Source organism: Oncorhynchus mykiss, chromosome 4 (genome assembly GCF_057628025.1).
Source record: "Oncorhynchus mykiss isolate SJ-2025 chromosome 4, ASM5762802v1, whole genome shotgun sequence".
Classification (NCBI taxonomy): domain Eukaryota; kingdom Metazoa; phylum Chordata; class Actinopteri; order Salmoniformes; family Salmonidae; genus Oncorhynchus; species Oncorhynchus mykiss.
In genome coordinates this window covers 2,510,217-2,526,557 of record NC_143025.1, presented here as the reverse complement: position 1 = coordinate 2,526,557, position 16,341 = coordinate 2,510,217, and the positions used below count along the sequence as shown (strand labels likewise).

General features: G+C 42.9%; 1 protein-coding gene across 2 annotated transcripts in view; it reads right to left on the bottom strand.

Annotated features, from left to right (window-relative positions):
• Window positions 1-2,018: 2,018 nt before the first annotated feature.
• The window catches only part of map2k1 (mitogen-activated protein kinase kinase 1), a 53,448-nt gene continuing 39,125 nt past the window's right edge, over window positions 2,019-16,341 (bottom strand). For both annotated transcript variants that reach the window (XM_036968829.2, XM_090230829.1), the window contains 4 exons: window positions 12,454-12,518; window positions 12,010-12,068; window positions 3,930-3,975; window positions 2,019-2,609 (listed from right to left, as the gene is read on the bottom strand). In XM_036968829.2, the coding sequence (XP_036824724.2) occupies window positions 2,496-2,609; window positions 3,930-3,975; window positions 12,010-12,068; window positions 12,454-12,518 (284 nt within the window). In that variant the 3' untranslated portion in view covers window positions 2,019-2,495. The remainder of the gene's footprint in view (window positions 2,610-3,929; window positions 3,976-12,009; window positions 12,069-12,453; window positions 12,519-16,341) is intronic.

Below are 16,341 nucleotides of genomic sequence, written 5' to 3'. Positions count from 1 at the left end.
TCTATTTTAGAATAAGGCTGTAACGTAACACAATGTGGACAAAGTCTAAATACTTTCCAAATGCCACTATTTAAGATTTTAAAAAAGGGAGGAGTGAATAGACAGTCCTCCATGGAATGAGTTTGACACCTTTTGATGTAGTAGGATATTTCCTAAAACAGTCTGGCAAGTAGGCTTTAAAGTATCTGTCTAGTCTGGCAAGTAGGCTTTAAAGTACCTGTCTAGTCTGGCAAGTAGGCTTTAAAGTACCTGTATAGTCTGGCAAGTAGGCTATACAGTACCTGTATAGTCTGGCAAGTAGGCTTTACAGTACCTGTCTAGTCTGGCAAGTAGGCTATACAGTACCTGTATAGTCTGGCAAGTAGGCTATACAGTACCTGTCTAGTCTGGCAAGTAGGCTATACAGTACCTGTCTAGTCTGGCAAGTAGGCTATACAGTACCTGTCTAGTCTGGCAAGTAGGCTATACAGTACCTGTCTAGTCTGGCAAGTAGGCTTTAAAGTATCTGTCTAGTCTGGCAAGTAGGCTTTAAAGTACCTGTCTAGTCTGGCAAGTAGGCTTTAAAGTACCTGTCTAGTCTGGCAAGTAGGCTTTAAAGTACCTGTATAGTCTGGCAAGTAGGCTATACAGTACCTGTATAGTCTGGCAAGTAGGCTTTACAGTACCTGTCTAGTCTGGCAAGTAGGCTTTACAGTACCTGTCTAGTCTGGCAAGTAGGCTATACAGTACCTGTATAGTCTGGCAAGTAGGCTATACAGTACCTGTATAGTCTGGCAAGTAGGCTATACAGTACCTGTCTAGTCTGGCAAGTAGGCTATACAGTACCTGTCTAGTCTGGCAAGTAGGCTATACAGTACCTGTCTAGTCTGGCAAGTAGGCTATACAGTACCTGTCTAGTCTGGCAAGTAGGCTATACAGTACCTGTCTAGTCTGGCAAGTAGGCTTTAAAGTACCTGTCTAGTCTGGCAAGTAGGCTTTAAAGTACCTGTCTAGTCTGGCAAGTAGGCTTTAAAGTACCTGTCTAGTCTGGCAAGTAGGCTTTAAAGTACCTGTCTAGTCTGGCAAGTAGGCTTTAAAGTACCTGTCTAGTCTGGCAAGTAGGCTTTAAAGTACCTGTCTAGTCTGGCAAGTAGGCTTTAAAGTACCTGTCTAGTCTGGCAAGTAGGCTTTAAAGTACCTGTCTAGTCTGGCAAGTAGGCTTTAAAGTACCTGTCTAGTCTGGCAAGTAGGCTTTAAAGTACCTGTCTAGTCTGGCAAGTAGGCTTTAAAGTACCTGTCTAGTCTGGCAAGTAGGCTTTAAAGTACCTGTCTAGTCTGGCAAGTAGGCTTTAAAGTACCTGTCTAGTCTGGCAAGTAGGCTATACAGTACCTGTATAGTCTGGCAAGTAGGCTATACAGTACCTGTATAGTCTGGCAAGTAGGCTTTACAGTACCTGTCTAGTCTGGCAAGTAGGCTATACAGTACCTGTATAGTCTGGCAAGTAGGCTATACAGTACCTGTCTAGTCTGGCAAGTAGGCTATACAGTACCTGTCTAGTCTGGCAAGTAGGCTATACAGTACCTGTCTAGTCTGGCAAGTAGGCTATACAGTACCTGTCTAGTCTGGCAAGTAGGCTATACAGTACCTGTCTAGTCTGGCAAGTAGGCTATACAGTACCTGTCTAGTCTGGCAAGTAGGCTATACAGTACCTGTCTAGTCTGGCAAGTAGGCTATACAGTACCTGTCTAGTCTGGCAAGTAGGCTATACAGTACCTGTCTAGTCTGGCAAGTAGGCTATACAGTACCTGTCTAGTCTGGCAAGTAGGCTATGCAGTACCTGTATAGTCTGGCAAGTAGGCTATACAGTACCTGTACATCCAGTGTTTTGTTCCTTGCTCCTAGGTGGCAGGCCTTTTATAGTCAGAGGAGAACCCTATTTAGAGACAGTGGGGAAGGACAACCCTATTTAGAGACAGTGGGGGAGGTGGCAGACAGCAATAATATTCTATTAGGGGGGGGGCAGTGATTGCTCAGACAGTTTCCCAAGCTTAAATATTGTCTTTATTAAAACAGCAGACCTACATACTGTCCTTATTAAAACAGCAGACCTACATACAGTCCTTATTAAAACAGCAGACCTACATACTGTCCTTAAAACAGCAGACCTACCTAGTCATAGAGGAGAACCCAATTTAGAGGTGGTGTTTAAAGTGGCAGACATTTCTTAAAGTCAGGTTGGTCACTTCCTGTTTGGTTCATTGTGAATACCACCCCGATGAAACAAAGCAATTCTGTTTGAATACAGGCTATGAGTGTTTGGCTAAGCAGGTGTGTGTCCCAATATCTCCTTAAGTGTACACTTGTTCGCTGCTTCCCCAAGAAAATTGGATTGGTGGAAGCATGAGCTAGTGGGAGTTTCCACCACTTTCAAATCATTGAAAGGGAAGTGAACAAGTGGACACTTTGGTCGGAAGGAGAGCTAATTGGGACGTAACCAAGGTGTATAGAAGGGCCGTCACATGCCCACACTGTGTGTTGGGGTGACTGGCTGGTTGAGTCCAATGGTGCTACACAGCCAGCCTGCAAAGTCCACCTCCTCTGCCTCCGACTGTTTGATGAATTGATGAACCTGGAGAGAGATGTCAGTCAAGAGAGACATGGTTACTATTACTGGATTTTCATTACATTAACCAGGAAGTCCTGACACCAAGGGGTCTTTATTTAACCAGGAAGTCCTACTGACACCAAGGTCTATTTTACAGACGAGCTGTAAATTACACAAATGCAAGCAGTAAGAACATATGGTAACCCTTTATACATAACCCTAACCCTAAATACATAACCCTAACCCTTTATACATAACCCTAAATACATAACCATAACCCTAAATACATAACCCTAACCCTTTATACATAACCCTAAATACATAACCCTAACCCTAAATACATAACCCTAACCCTTTATACATAACCCTAAATACATAACCCTAAATACATAACCCTAACCCTTTATACATATCCCTAACCCTTTATACATAACCCTAAATACATAACCCTAACCCTAAATACATAACCCTAACCCTTTATACATAACCCTAACCCTTTATACATAACCCTAAATACATAACCCTTTATACATAACCCTAACCCTTTATCCCTAACCCTTTATACATAACCCTAAATACATAACCCTAACCCTAAATACATAACCCTAACCCTTTATACATATCCCTAACCCTTTATACATAACCCTAAATACATAACCCTAACCCTTTATACATAACCCTAAATACATAACCCTAACCCTTTATACATAACCCTAACCCTTTATACATAACCCTAAATACATAACCCTAACCCTTTATACATAACCCTAAATACATAACCCTAACCCTTTATACATATCCCTAACCCTTTATACATAACCCTAAATACATAACCCTAACCCTTTATACATAACCCTAAATACATAACCCTTTATACATAACCCTAACCCTTTATACATAACCCTAAATACATAACCCTTTATACATAACCCTAACCCTTTATACATAACCCTAAATACATAACCCTAACCCTTTATACATAACCCTAAATACATAACCCTAACCCTAAATACATAACCCTAACCCTTTATACATAACCCTAACCCTTTATACATAACCCTAACCCTTTATACATAACCCTAAATACATAACCCTTTATACATAACCCTAACCCTTTATACATAACCCTAAATACATAACCCTAACCCTTTATACATAACCCTTTATACATAACCCTAAATACATAACCCTAACCCTCAATACATAACCCTAACCCTTTACACATAACCCTAAACCTAAATACATACATAATACCACAGTATAGAGTCTGTTTTTCAGTAGAGAGAGAAGGATCACAAGCGCAACAAGGCGCTTTTACATTAGGAACTAAATAAATCCACTCACCATCAACTGCTTCAGGTCTGCCCTGTCTGCTGGGTTCTTGATCAAACTGTCAACAAATACAAGTATGTAGATTATATAATAATAATGCATTCCATTTAGCAGAAGCTTTTATCCAAAGCAACTCTGTCATGCGTGGGTATAATTTTTATTTGGTTGGCCCCTGCGGGAATCAATCCCACAATCCTTGTCATTTTGGAGTCACTTTTATGTTTCTAAACACTTCTACATTAATGTGGATGCTACCATGATTACGGATAGTCCTGAATGAATCGTGAATAATGATGAGAAAAGTTACACAGGCACAAATAATCATACCCCTCAAGACATGCTAACCTCTCACCATTACAATAACAGGGGAGGTTAGCATTTTATATCAAGACATGCTAACCTGTCACCATTACAATAACAGTGGAGGTTAGCATTTTATATCATACCTCCAAGACATGCTATCCTCTCACCATTACGATAACAGTGGAGATTAGCATTTTATATCGTACCCCTAAGACATGCTAACCTCTCACCATTACATTAACAGGGGAGGTTAGCATTTTATATCAGACCCCCAAGACATGCTAACCTCTCACCATTACAATAACAGGGGAGGTTAGCATTTTATATCAGACCCCCAAGACATGCTAACCTCTCACCATTACAATAACAGGGGAGGTTAGCATGTTATATCATACACCCAAGACATGCTAACCTCTCACCATTACAATAACAGGGGAGGTTAGCATTTTATATCAGACCCCCAAGACATGCTATCCTCTCACCATTACGATAACAGTGGAGATTAGCATTTTATATCGTACCCCTAAGACATGCTAACCTCTCACAATTACAATAACAGGGGAGGTTAGCATTTTATATCACACCCCCAAGACATGCTAACCTCTCACCATTACAATAACAGGGGAGGTTAGCATTTTATATCATATCCCCAAGACATGCTAACCTCTCACCATTACAATAACAGGGGAGGTTAGCCTTTTTTGGGGTGGGAGGGGGGGGGATGATATTTGTGCATCTATAACTTTCTCACTCATCATTATTCACGATTCATTCAGGACTAATCGTAACCATGGTAGCATCCATATTAATGTATATCCATATTAATCCTCTTGAGTGAACATCTTGATGAAAACCAGCATTCAATATTCAGGTCCTCAAGAAAGTAGACCTCTCTGTTTACATCACATACACTATCAAGCATTTCACACATATTATTTAGATACTGACTGTTAGCACTTGGTGGTCTATAGCAACACCCCAAAAGAAAAGGCTTTAGATGAAGTGCCAGAACCCCTGAACAGAACAGCCTGTTCAGGGGCAGAACGACAGATTTGTACCTTGTCAGCTCGGGGATTTGAACTTGCAACCTTTCGCTCTAACCACTAGGCTACCCTGGCGCCCCAGGGTAACATTTGACATAAGATCTTCTCTAAGCATTCCAGGGATATGACTCTGAATATATACAACACCTCCCCTATAAACATTACAGGGATATGACTCTGGATATATACAGCAACACCTCCCCTATAAACATTACAGGGATATGGCTCTGAATATATACAGCAACACCTCCCCTATAAACATTACAGGGATATGGCTCTGAATATATACAGCAACACCTCCCCTATAAACATTACAGGGATATGGCTCTGAATATATACAACAACACCTCCCCTATAAACATTACAGGGATATGGCTCTGAATATATACAACACCTCCCTATAAACATTACAGGGATATGACTGAATATATACAGCAACACCTCCCCTATAAACATTACAGGGATATGACTGAATATATACAACAACACCTCCCCTATAAACATTACAGGGATATGACTCTGAATATATACAGCAACATCTCCCCTATAAACATTACAGGGATATGACTCTGAATATATACAGCAACACCTCCCCTATAAACATTACAGGGATATGACTCTGAATATATACACAACACCTCCCCTATAAACATTACAGGGATATGACTGAATATATACAGCAACACCTCCCCTATAAACATTACAGGGATATGACTGAATATATACAGCAACACCTCCCCTATAAACATTACAGGGATATGACTCTGAATATATACAGCAACACCTCCCCTATAAACATTACAGGGATATGACTCTGAATATATACAGCAACACCTCCCCTATAAGCATTACAGGGATATGGCTCTGAATATATACAACACCTCCCTATAAACATTACAGGGATATGGCTCTGAATATATACAGCAACACCTCCCCTATAAACATTACAGGGATATGGCTCTGAATATATACAACACCTCCCCTATAAACATTACAGGGATATGGCTCTGAATATATACAACACCTCCCCTATAAACATTACAGGGATATGACTGAATATATACAACACCTCCCTATAAACATTACAGGGATATGACTCTGAATATATACAGTAACACCTCCCCTATAAACATTACAGGGATATGACTGAATATATACAACAACACCTCCCCTATAAACATTACAGGGATATGACTCTGAATATATACAGCAACATCTCCCCTATAAACATTACAGGGATATGACTCTGAATATATACAGCAACACCTCCCCTATAAACATTACAGGGATATGACTCTGGATATATACAGCAACACCTCCCCTATAAACATTACAGGGATATGACTGAATATATACAGCAACACCTCCCCTATAAACATTACAGGGATATGACTCTGGATATATACATCAACACCTCCCCTATAAACATTACAGGGATATGACTGAATATATACAGCAACACCTCCCCTATAAACATTACAGGGATATGACTGAATATATACAGCAACACCTCCCCTATAAACATTACAGGGATATGACTGAATATATACAGCAACACCTCCCCTATAAACATTACAGGGATATGACTCTGGATATATACATCAACACCTCCCCTATAAACATTACAGGGATATGACTCTGAATATATACAGCAACACCTCCCCCATAAGCATTGCTGTCTCTTGTATGAATGTTATACCCTTGTATTGCTACTGATGTATCATCAAATTAATTATCTATGTTAGTCTCAGAAATGTCTAATATGTGTGAATGTTATCTGATGTCAGCAAGTTATTGATTTCATGAACCTTATTTCTAAGGCATGATATATTAATATGGGCTATTTTCAGCCCTTTCCTGGGTAGCTTATCAGAGACATAATATGGAAAGAGGAAACAAAGCAAGAGAAAATAATACACATTTAGCAGTCCAGTAATCAGTTGGTGTGTGTGTGTGTGTGTGTGTGTGTGTGTGTGTGTGTGTGTGTGTGTGTGTGTGTGCTGCGGGGGTTCAGGCTACGAACCCATAGGCTTGGCTCTCTCATCCCTTCCAGGCTTCTGGGAGGGAGGGGGGACAATTAACCTGTCATAGCAGATGTAAGCAATGTCCCCACGCGCTCTGGCAGCTTTCATGGCTGGGATCAGTTCTTTCCTCTTCTGGCGCACAGCTTCAGGATAGTCCTCGTTGAGGAAGATGTACGTTCCTCTCAAGTTCTTGACTCTTTCCAGAACAGCTACCTTGTCATTTAACCTCAATAACTTGACCACAATCGGCCTGGACCTGTCACGTGGACCTGTCACCTGGACCTGTCACCTGGACCGATGGTGGGTGTTACAGTTCTGTGGGTGCGCTCCACCTCAATCTTCCTGTGGTCCATCTTCAGTTTCTCAGAGATCTTTTCCTTCACTTTGTCCTCAGAATCCGTCCAGGTCTCATATGGAGATTCTGCGATTCCGTCCACGACCATTTTATTCCGCCTTGATTGTCCCTCGAGATAATCCGATTTTTTCCGCCATTGTTATCATGGATTCACATACACAAACTGAAGTCCTCTCTCAATGACTTACAGATTGCTGTCATCTTGCCATTCTGTTTCAACTCATCGAGCTGACTCTGGGAGAACGGCAAACTGTTCTTTAGGTCCTTTAGGTCCGTTTTTTTTTTGTTATTAGTTGAATCCACCAGTATTTGGACAAAACACTTGAAGCTATTTTCTTGTTGTAACAACTGCTTGTAGAACTATGTTTGTTTGTTTAAAAGATCCTTTAAAAGATCCTCAACCTGGGATTGGGACACACCAAAGTCCTCAACGGTACTCCCGCTGGCTTTGGTCTTTGTCGTGGTAGCTAGCAATGAGAGAGACTCAACGTAGGTTACGCTGTTACTCCTCACAGTTCCAGACAGGGCAAGTCGCAACAACAACAACAACAACAACAACAACAACAACAACAACAACAACAACAACAACAAACAGCAGGGGTCTAGACAGCCACAAACCCGGGACTATCCGCAGTCAGGGCCACAATGGCTAACCACGTCATAGGCTGCATTCAAGCCCCCAAGAAAACTCTGCTAGCTTGATAGGCCGCTAGCTAGCAGCTAGGCTAATAACCAAAATACTCAGACCTGGCCTTGGTAGGCAGGATCCCTGGACATAGAGTAGCAGTCCCAGCAAATGATGCCAACTGTATCTCGGGATCCAAACTCAAAAAAGGTAGCTGGCTACTAAGAAACTTTTCAAAACACTTTCAAAACAACAGGCTTTCCAAAACAACAAACTGAGCTCTCTGTTTGACAACAGTATCACACCGGTGCAGTGTGTCCTAAGAAATGTCCCAGTGGCCGCAGTGGTTATGGTGGACAAACATGAGAGGGACGGCCACCTAGCCCCAGTCCCAGAGCCCTCCGACTGGATTAGTAACATTGTGTGTGATTGATTGTCAAAATGCCAGACAAGCGAAGTCCCTCAATAAGGCCTTGAAGAAGTCCCACTACATAATCCTTGGTATGACGGCTGCGTGGTCCCATGGTGTTTATACTTGCGTACTATTGTTTGTACAGATGAACGTGGTACCTTCAGGCGTTTGGAAATTGCTCCCAAGGATGAACCAGACTTGTGGAGGTCTACAATTTTTTTCCTGAGGTCTTGGCTGATTTCTTTTGATTTTCCCATTATGTCAAGCAAAGAGGCACTGAGTTTGAAGGTAGGCCTTAAAATACATCCACAGGTACACCTCCAATTGACTCAAATGATGTCAATTAGTCTATCAGAAGCTTCTAAAGCCATGACATAATTTTCTGGAATTTTCCAAGCTGTTTAAAGGCACAGTCAACTTAATGTATGTAAACTTCTGACCCACTGGAATTGTGATACAGTGAATTATAAGTGAAATAATCTGTCTGTAAACAATTGTTGGAAAAATGACTTGTGTCATGCACAAAAGTAGACGTCCTAACAGGACATTTGTTGAAAAACAAGTTTTTAACTCCAACCTAAGTTTATGTAAACTTCTGACTTCAAGTGTATGTACATGTAGGTGGAGTTAATAAAGTGATAGATAATAAAGTGATAGATAATAACAGAGAGTAGCAGCAGCGTAGAAGAGCGGGGGGGGGGGGGGGGGTCTTATGGCTTGGGGGTAGAAGTAGACTAGACTTGGCGCTCCGGTACCGCTTGCCGTGCGGTAGCAGAGAGAACAGTCTATGACTGGGGTGGCTGGAGTCTTTGACAATGTTTAGGGCCTTCCTCTGACACCGCCTGGTATAGAGGTCCTGTAGTGCCTTGCGGTCGGAGGCTGAGCAGTTGCCATACCAGGCAGTGATGCAACCAGTCAGGATGCTCTTGATGGTGCAGCTGTGAAACCTTTTGAGGATCTGAGGACCCATGCCAAATCTTTGTCATGCCCTCTTTGTCATGCCCTCTTCACGACTGTCTTGGTGTGCTTGGACCATGTTAGTTTGTTGGTGATGTGGACACCAAGGAACTTGAAGCTCTCAACCTGCTCCACTACAGCCCCGTCGATGAGAATGGGGTGTGCTCAGTCCTCCTTTCCTGTAGTCCACAATCATCTCCTTTGTCTTCATCACGTTGAGGGAGAGGTTGATGTCTTGGCACCACACGGCCAGGTCTCTGACCTCCCTATAGGCTGTCTCATCGTTGTCGGTGATCAGGCCTACAACTACATCGGCAAAATTAGTGATGGGGTTGGAGTTGTGCCAAAAGCTGCCAAAGGTACGCATCTTCACACTTGTCAGCACCCTCAATGAATTTTCTGCAGTGCAACCTGGATGAAGAGAGTTTGCACTCTATAGGAGAGGGGAAATAGTTATATAGGAGAGGGGAAATTGTTATATAGGAGAGGGGAAATAGTTATATAGGAGAGGGGAAATAGTTCTATAGGAGAGGGGAAATAGTTCTATGGGAGAGGGAAATCACAGCTGACACTGATCAGTGTTTTCACTACTATCTCTATGGCACTCACCTGACAGAACTACAGCCTGAGTGTAGTGTACAAACCAGAACCTGACAGAACTACAGCATGAGAGTAGTGTACAAACCAGAACCTGACAGAACTACAGCCTGAGTGTAGTGTACAAACCAGAACCTGACATAACTACAGCCTGAGAGTAGTGTACAAACCAGAACCTGACAGAACTACAGCCTGAGTGTAGTGTACAAACCAGAACCTGACATAACTACAGCCTGAGTGTAGTGTACAAACCAGAACCTGACATAACTACAGCCTGAGTGTAGTGTACAAACCAGAACCTGACATAACTACAGCCTGAGTGTAGTGTACAAACCAGAACCTGACTGAACTACAGCCCGAGTGGCACAGCGGTCTAAGACACTGCATCTCAGTGCTACACACAACCTGGTTCGAAACCAGGCTGTATCACAACTGGCCGTGATTGGGAATCCCATAGGGCGGTGCACAATTAGCCCAGCGTCGTCCAGGTTTGGCTGGGGGTAGGCTGTCACTGTAAATAATAATTTGTTCTTAACTGACTTTCTTGGTTAAATAAAATGTTGACTTCAGGGTGCCTGAAACGCCCCCTAATTCAATTTGCGATGAAAAGTCTGCCAAAACCTAAAACGTCAATATGGAGTCAACATACAAGTGTAAGTAAAAGCAAATGTAAATAAGTTAGAAATTGCGCAAACTAACGAACAAACACGTCTCATAAAAGTAATTATGTTTTTGTTTAGTTAGCTTTTGCTAATTGAAATACAAAATGTTCCTTCTTCAGAAGTAGCTAGGCAGGCTAGTATATTAATAATTATATAGTTAATATAAGTAGACATGCACTCATAATTGACTGTAGCGCATATAAAGCTACTGGTGACTGAAAACGAGTGACGAATTTCCGGGGCGAGGGCGGTCCATTTAAAAATCACTCCTTCCTCCGGCGCCCGTTGCCCTGCTAGCGTCAACTCGTCAGACGTCATGACACGTCGTCAGAAGTGTCCACTTCATTTGAGGGCTGAGGGGATAGGGGTTTGTCTTTGAAGTGTTTTGAAAGCTGCCATAGTTTTTAAAAATGTTTTAATCAAAGTTGCCGGTATGCCGCGTGTCCTACTTGTACACTCGTAACAACCTAGGCATTATGAAACGTATATTTGATCCAATAAGCCATTTTATTTGTTTGTTAACCAAATTCGACATTCCTTCATTGACCTCTTTACAAAAACTCCTCGCTTGGCGAGTGAAGAAAAACAAACCAAAAACGCAACCTGCTGGAGAAGGCAGATTTTGGGCCCAGTTTATCCCTCTCTGGTATACCGCGTGTAGTTTATTGGATCAATAGACGTTTCGTAATGATTAGGCTGTTACCAGTATGCGGATATAAGTAGGACACGTGACACCCCGGAAACTTGGAGAGAAAAAAATACGTTTTATAATGGGAGTTGTGCCTGTTGTTAACACGCCAATATGCCCTCTGATTGTCTAGAATAGTCCTTCTTCCCGACTGCCTTCCATTTTCGAAGACTTTTCTGTTCATAGTTAGAGCTGCCACTAGAGTATCTGGCCAATATAATGGATAGTCTGTGAGTGTACTCAAAGCAGCGACTCCGTGCCATTGCTACCACACACTCATACCACTAGGTGGCAGCGTTGTCAATGTTGAATGCTGATGTCTGAACTGACGTGGATTCATTGCCTTCGGAGCTGCGACAACAAACAAGGTCCACTGTGTTTTAACTCAACAGCTTTAAGTAGTCGCTTTTGGTTTTAATTACTTACCATTTATTCACAAAGTCTTGAAATTCAACGCCGAAAATACCAGGCAGCTTAGGAGGAGGCTGGAGAAACAACAACAACAAGATGGTCCAATTGCATCACAGAGGAGATGGATGGAGAGGATATATAAATGATTCAGCCTTGAAGAAATTACACTCAGGACATGCAGGCTTTCAGGAGGCAGGCAGTCATTCACAGTTCAGTACACCACCATCCCAATCAGCATGGGAATGAAGGCAGGGTCTACCTTACAGCAGAAACAGTCTGATATTGTAACCAGGATTTATATGACTTTTGAATAAACTGAAAAGTAGAAGCAAATTGTTTATTTTTTTAATTTTTATTTTATTGTAGATTTCATTTTTTATATTCAAATTACTTGCTGAATTGACTGCCTTATTAAACTCAAATTGACCCCAAACACCGATTGTAACAGTCTTTACTCACCTCATTAACTATGTAGTCCAGCAGTTCAAAGATAGCCATAGGAGGTCTGCTGTCTGGCCCACAGGCTGAGGGAAGACAAAAACAGGGCTGAGGGTTAACTCTCAATACGTCAGGTCTGCTGTCTGGCCCACAGGCTGAGGGTTAACTCTCAATACGTCAGGTCTGCTGTCTGGCCCACAGGCTGAGGGTTAACTCTCAATACAGCAGGTCTGCTGTCTGGCCCACAGGCTGAGGGTTAACTCTCAATACAGCAGGTCTGCTGTCTGGCCCACAGGCTGAGGGTTAACTCTCAATACAGCAGGTCTGCTGTCTGGCCCACAGGCTGAGGGTTAACGCTCAATACAGCAGGTCTGCTGTCTGGCCCACAGGCTGAGGGTTAACTCTCAATACGTCAGGTCTGCTGTCTGGCCCACAGGCTGAGGGTTAACTCTCAATACGTCAGGTCTGCTGTCTGGCCCACAGGCTGAGGGTTAACTCTCAATACAGCAGGTCTGCTGTCTGGCCCACAGGCTGAGGGTTAACTCTCAATAAGTCAGGTTTGCTGTCTGGCCCACAGGCTGAGGGTTAACTCTCAATAAGTCAGCTCTGTTGTCTGGCCCATAGGCTGAGGGTTAACTCTCAATAAGTCAGGTCTGCTGTCTGGCCCACAGGCTGAGGGTTAACTCTCAATAAGTCAGGTCTGCTGTCTGGCCCACAGGCTGAGGGTTAACTCTCAATACAGCAGGTCTGCTGTCTGGCCCACAGGCTGAGGGTTAACTCTCAATAAGCCAGCTAGTTGGCCCGGCTACTCAGATTGTTATCAGTATAACCTGTAATGACACACAGGAGATGAATGAGTGCAGACCTGAGATCTGAAGTGTCTCAGAGTGCTGATCTAGGATCAGGTCCTCCTTGTTTATGTAATTGTATTCGTTATGATCAAAAGGAAAACATGTATCCTATATCAGCACTTCTACTCTGAAAGGTTTTGTGGACATGGGCCCAGAGATCTGAGAGGATTGTATAGATAAGCATTATGCTATTTAATATTTTATTAGGATCCCCCATTAGCTGTTGTTGAAGCAGCAGCTACTCTTCCTGGGATTCCACACAAAACACAGAACACAGAACACGAAACATGAAACATGATACAGAACATCAAACATGATACAGAACACAGAACACAGAACATAGAACACAGAACACAGAACACGAAACATGATACAGAACATCAATAGACAACAACAGCGCAAGGACTGAACTACACAAATTTAACCTAAGAACACTTACAATCCACCTCATTTTTCACAAACAAAATGCTATGGGCACAGTCTAACAACGAAAGGGATTTTTATTAGATTTTATTTAACCTTTATTTAACTAGGCAAGTCAGTTAAGAACCAATGATTCTTTACAATGACGGCCTACCAGAAGGCAAAAGGCCTCTCCTGCGGGGAGAGGACAAAACACACATCATGGCAAGAGAGACACCACAACAATGCATGGTAGCAACACAACATGACAACAACATGGCAGCAACACAACATGACAACAACATGGCAGCAACACAACATGACAACAACATGGCAGCAACACAACATGACAACAACATGGCAGCAACACAACATGACAACAACATGGTAGCAACACAACATGACAACAACATGGCAGCAACACAACATGACAACAACATGGTAGCAACACAACATGACAACAACATGGTAGCAACACAACATGACAACAACATGGCAGCAACACAACATGACAACAACATGGTAGCAACACAACATGACAACAACATGGTAGCAACACAACATGACAACAACATGGCAGCAACACAACATGACAACAACATGGTAGCAACACAACATGACAACAACATGGTAGCAACACAACATGACAACAACATGGTAGCAACACAACATGACAACAACATGGTAGCAACACAACATGACAACAACATGGTAGCAACACAACATGACAACAACATGGTAGCAACACAACATGACAACAACATGGTAGCAACACAACATGGTAGCAGCACAACATGACCACACAACATAGTAGCAACACAACATGACAATTATTGGGTCCAGACAACAGCACAACGGGCAAGAAGGTAGAGACAACAATACATCACGCAAAGCAGCCACAACTGTCAGTAAGAGTGTCCATGGTTGAGTCTTTGAATGAAGAGATAAAACTGTCCAGTAACGGATTGGACTTCCTCTTTACCTCCCTGCAAATAATACTTCAATGTACATGTGATGAAAAATAATATAGAAACTCATATTTAAATGTAGCAATTCAATAACAAACGCCGTTTAGCCTGCACATCTTTTACAGCATGGCATTGCCTCGTTGCTCATGTGGTGTGCAAGTGATTCTCATTTCTCTGATGGTTTTCAATTCCTCTGGGTCCTCTTGTTCCACTGTGCTCATCTCTCTGTCTGTCCTGTGCAACTATTTCCAATGCATCGGTGCAACAATGTTATCGTAAGCGGTCAAAAGTGATGACACAAAACGCACTTTCTCTCCTCAACTTTCCCCGTGTGTTAATTTGGCCTATGCCGTAGTCCTGTTTTACATTCAGCAATGATCTACATCAAGCCTGCTTCTCTTCCATCTTACAGACTCTTGACCAGTGCTATTTAGGCCTAGTATAAATATATGTCCTATCGCTTTGCAGCCTATAGTTTTTCCTGGGATTTCCTGACAACATGATGAGGTGCCACTGCGAGTGGATAGCTGCCATTTTACAGACTCCTGACCCAGACAAGATGATGAGGTGCCACTGCGAGTGGATAGATGCCATTTTACAGACTCCTGACCCAGACAAGATGACGAGGTGCCACTGCAGTGGATAGCTGCCATTTTACAGACTCCTGACCCAGACAAGATGACGAGGTGCCACTGCAGTGGATAGCTGCCATTTTACAGACTCCTGACCAAGACGAGATGACGAGGTGCCACTGCAGTGGATAGCTGCCATTTTACAGACTCCTGACCAAGACGAGATGACGAGGTGCCACTGCAGTGGATAGCTGCCATTTTACAGACTCCTGACCCAGACGAGATGACGAGGTGCCACTGCAGTGGATAGCTGCCATTTTACAGACTCCTGACCCAGACAAGATGACGAGGTGCCACTGCGAGTGGATAGCTGCCATTTTACAGACTCCTGACCCAGACAAGATGACGAGGTGCCACTGCGAGTGGATAGCTGCCATTTTACAGACTCCTGACCCAGACAAGATGACGAGGTGCCACTGCGAGGGGATAGATGCCATTTTACAGACTCCTGACCCAGACAAGATGACGAGGTGCCACTGCGAGGGGATAGATGCCATTTTACAGACTCCTGACCCAGACAAGATGACGAGGTGCTACTGCGAGGGGATAGATGCCATTTTACAGACTCCTGACCCAGACAAGATGACGAGGTGCCACTGCGAGTGGATAGCTGCCATTTTACAGACTCCTGACCCAGACAAGATGACGAGGTGCAACTATTTCCAATGCATCGGTGCAACAATGTTATCGTAAGCGGTCAAAAGTGATGACACAAAACGCACTTTCTCTCCTCAACTTTCCCCGTGTGTTAATTTGGCCTATGCCGTAGTCCTGTTTTACATTCAGCAATGATCTACATCAAGCCTGCTTCTCTTCCATCTTACAGACTCTTGACCAGTGCTATTTAGGCCTAGTATAAATATATGTCCTATCGCTTTGCAGCCTATAGTTTTTCCTGGGATTTCCTGACAACATGATGAGGTGCCACTGCGAGTGGATAGCTGCCATTTTACAGACTCCTGACCCAGACAAGATGATGAGGTGCCACTGCGAGTGGATAGATGCCATTTTACAGACTCCTGACCCAGACAAGATGACGAGGTGCCACTGCAGTGG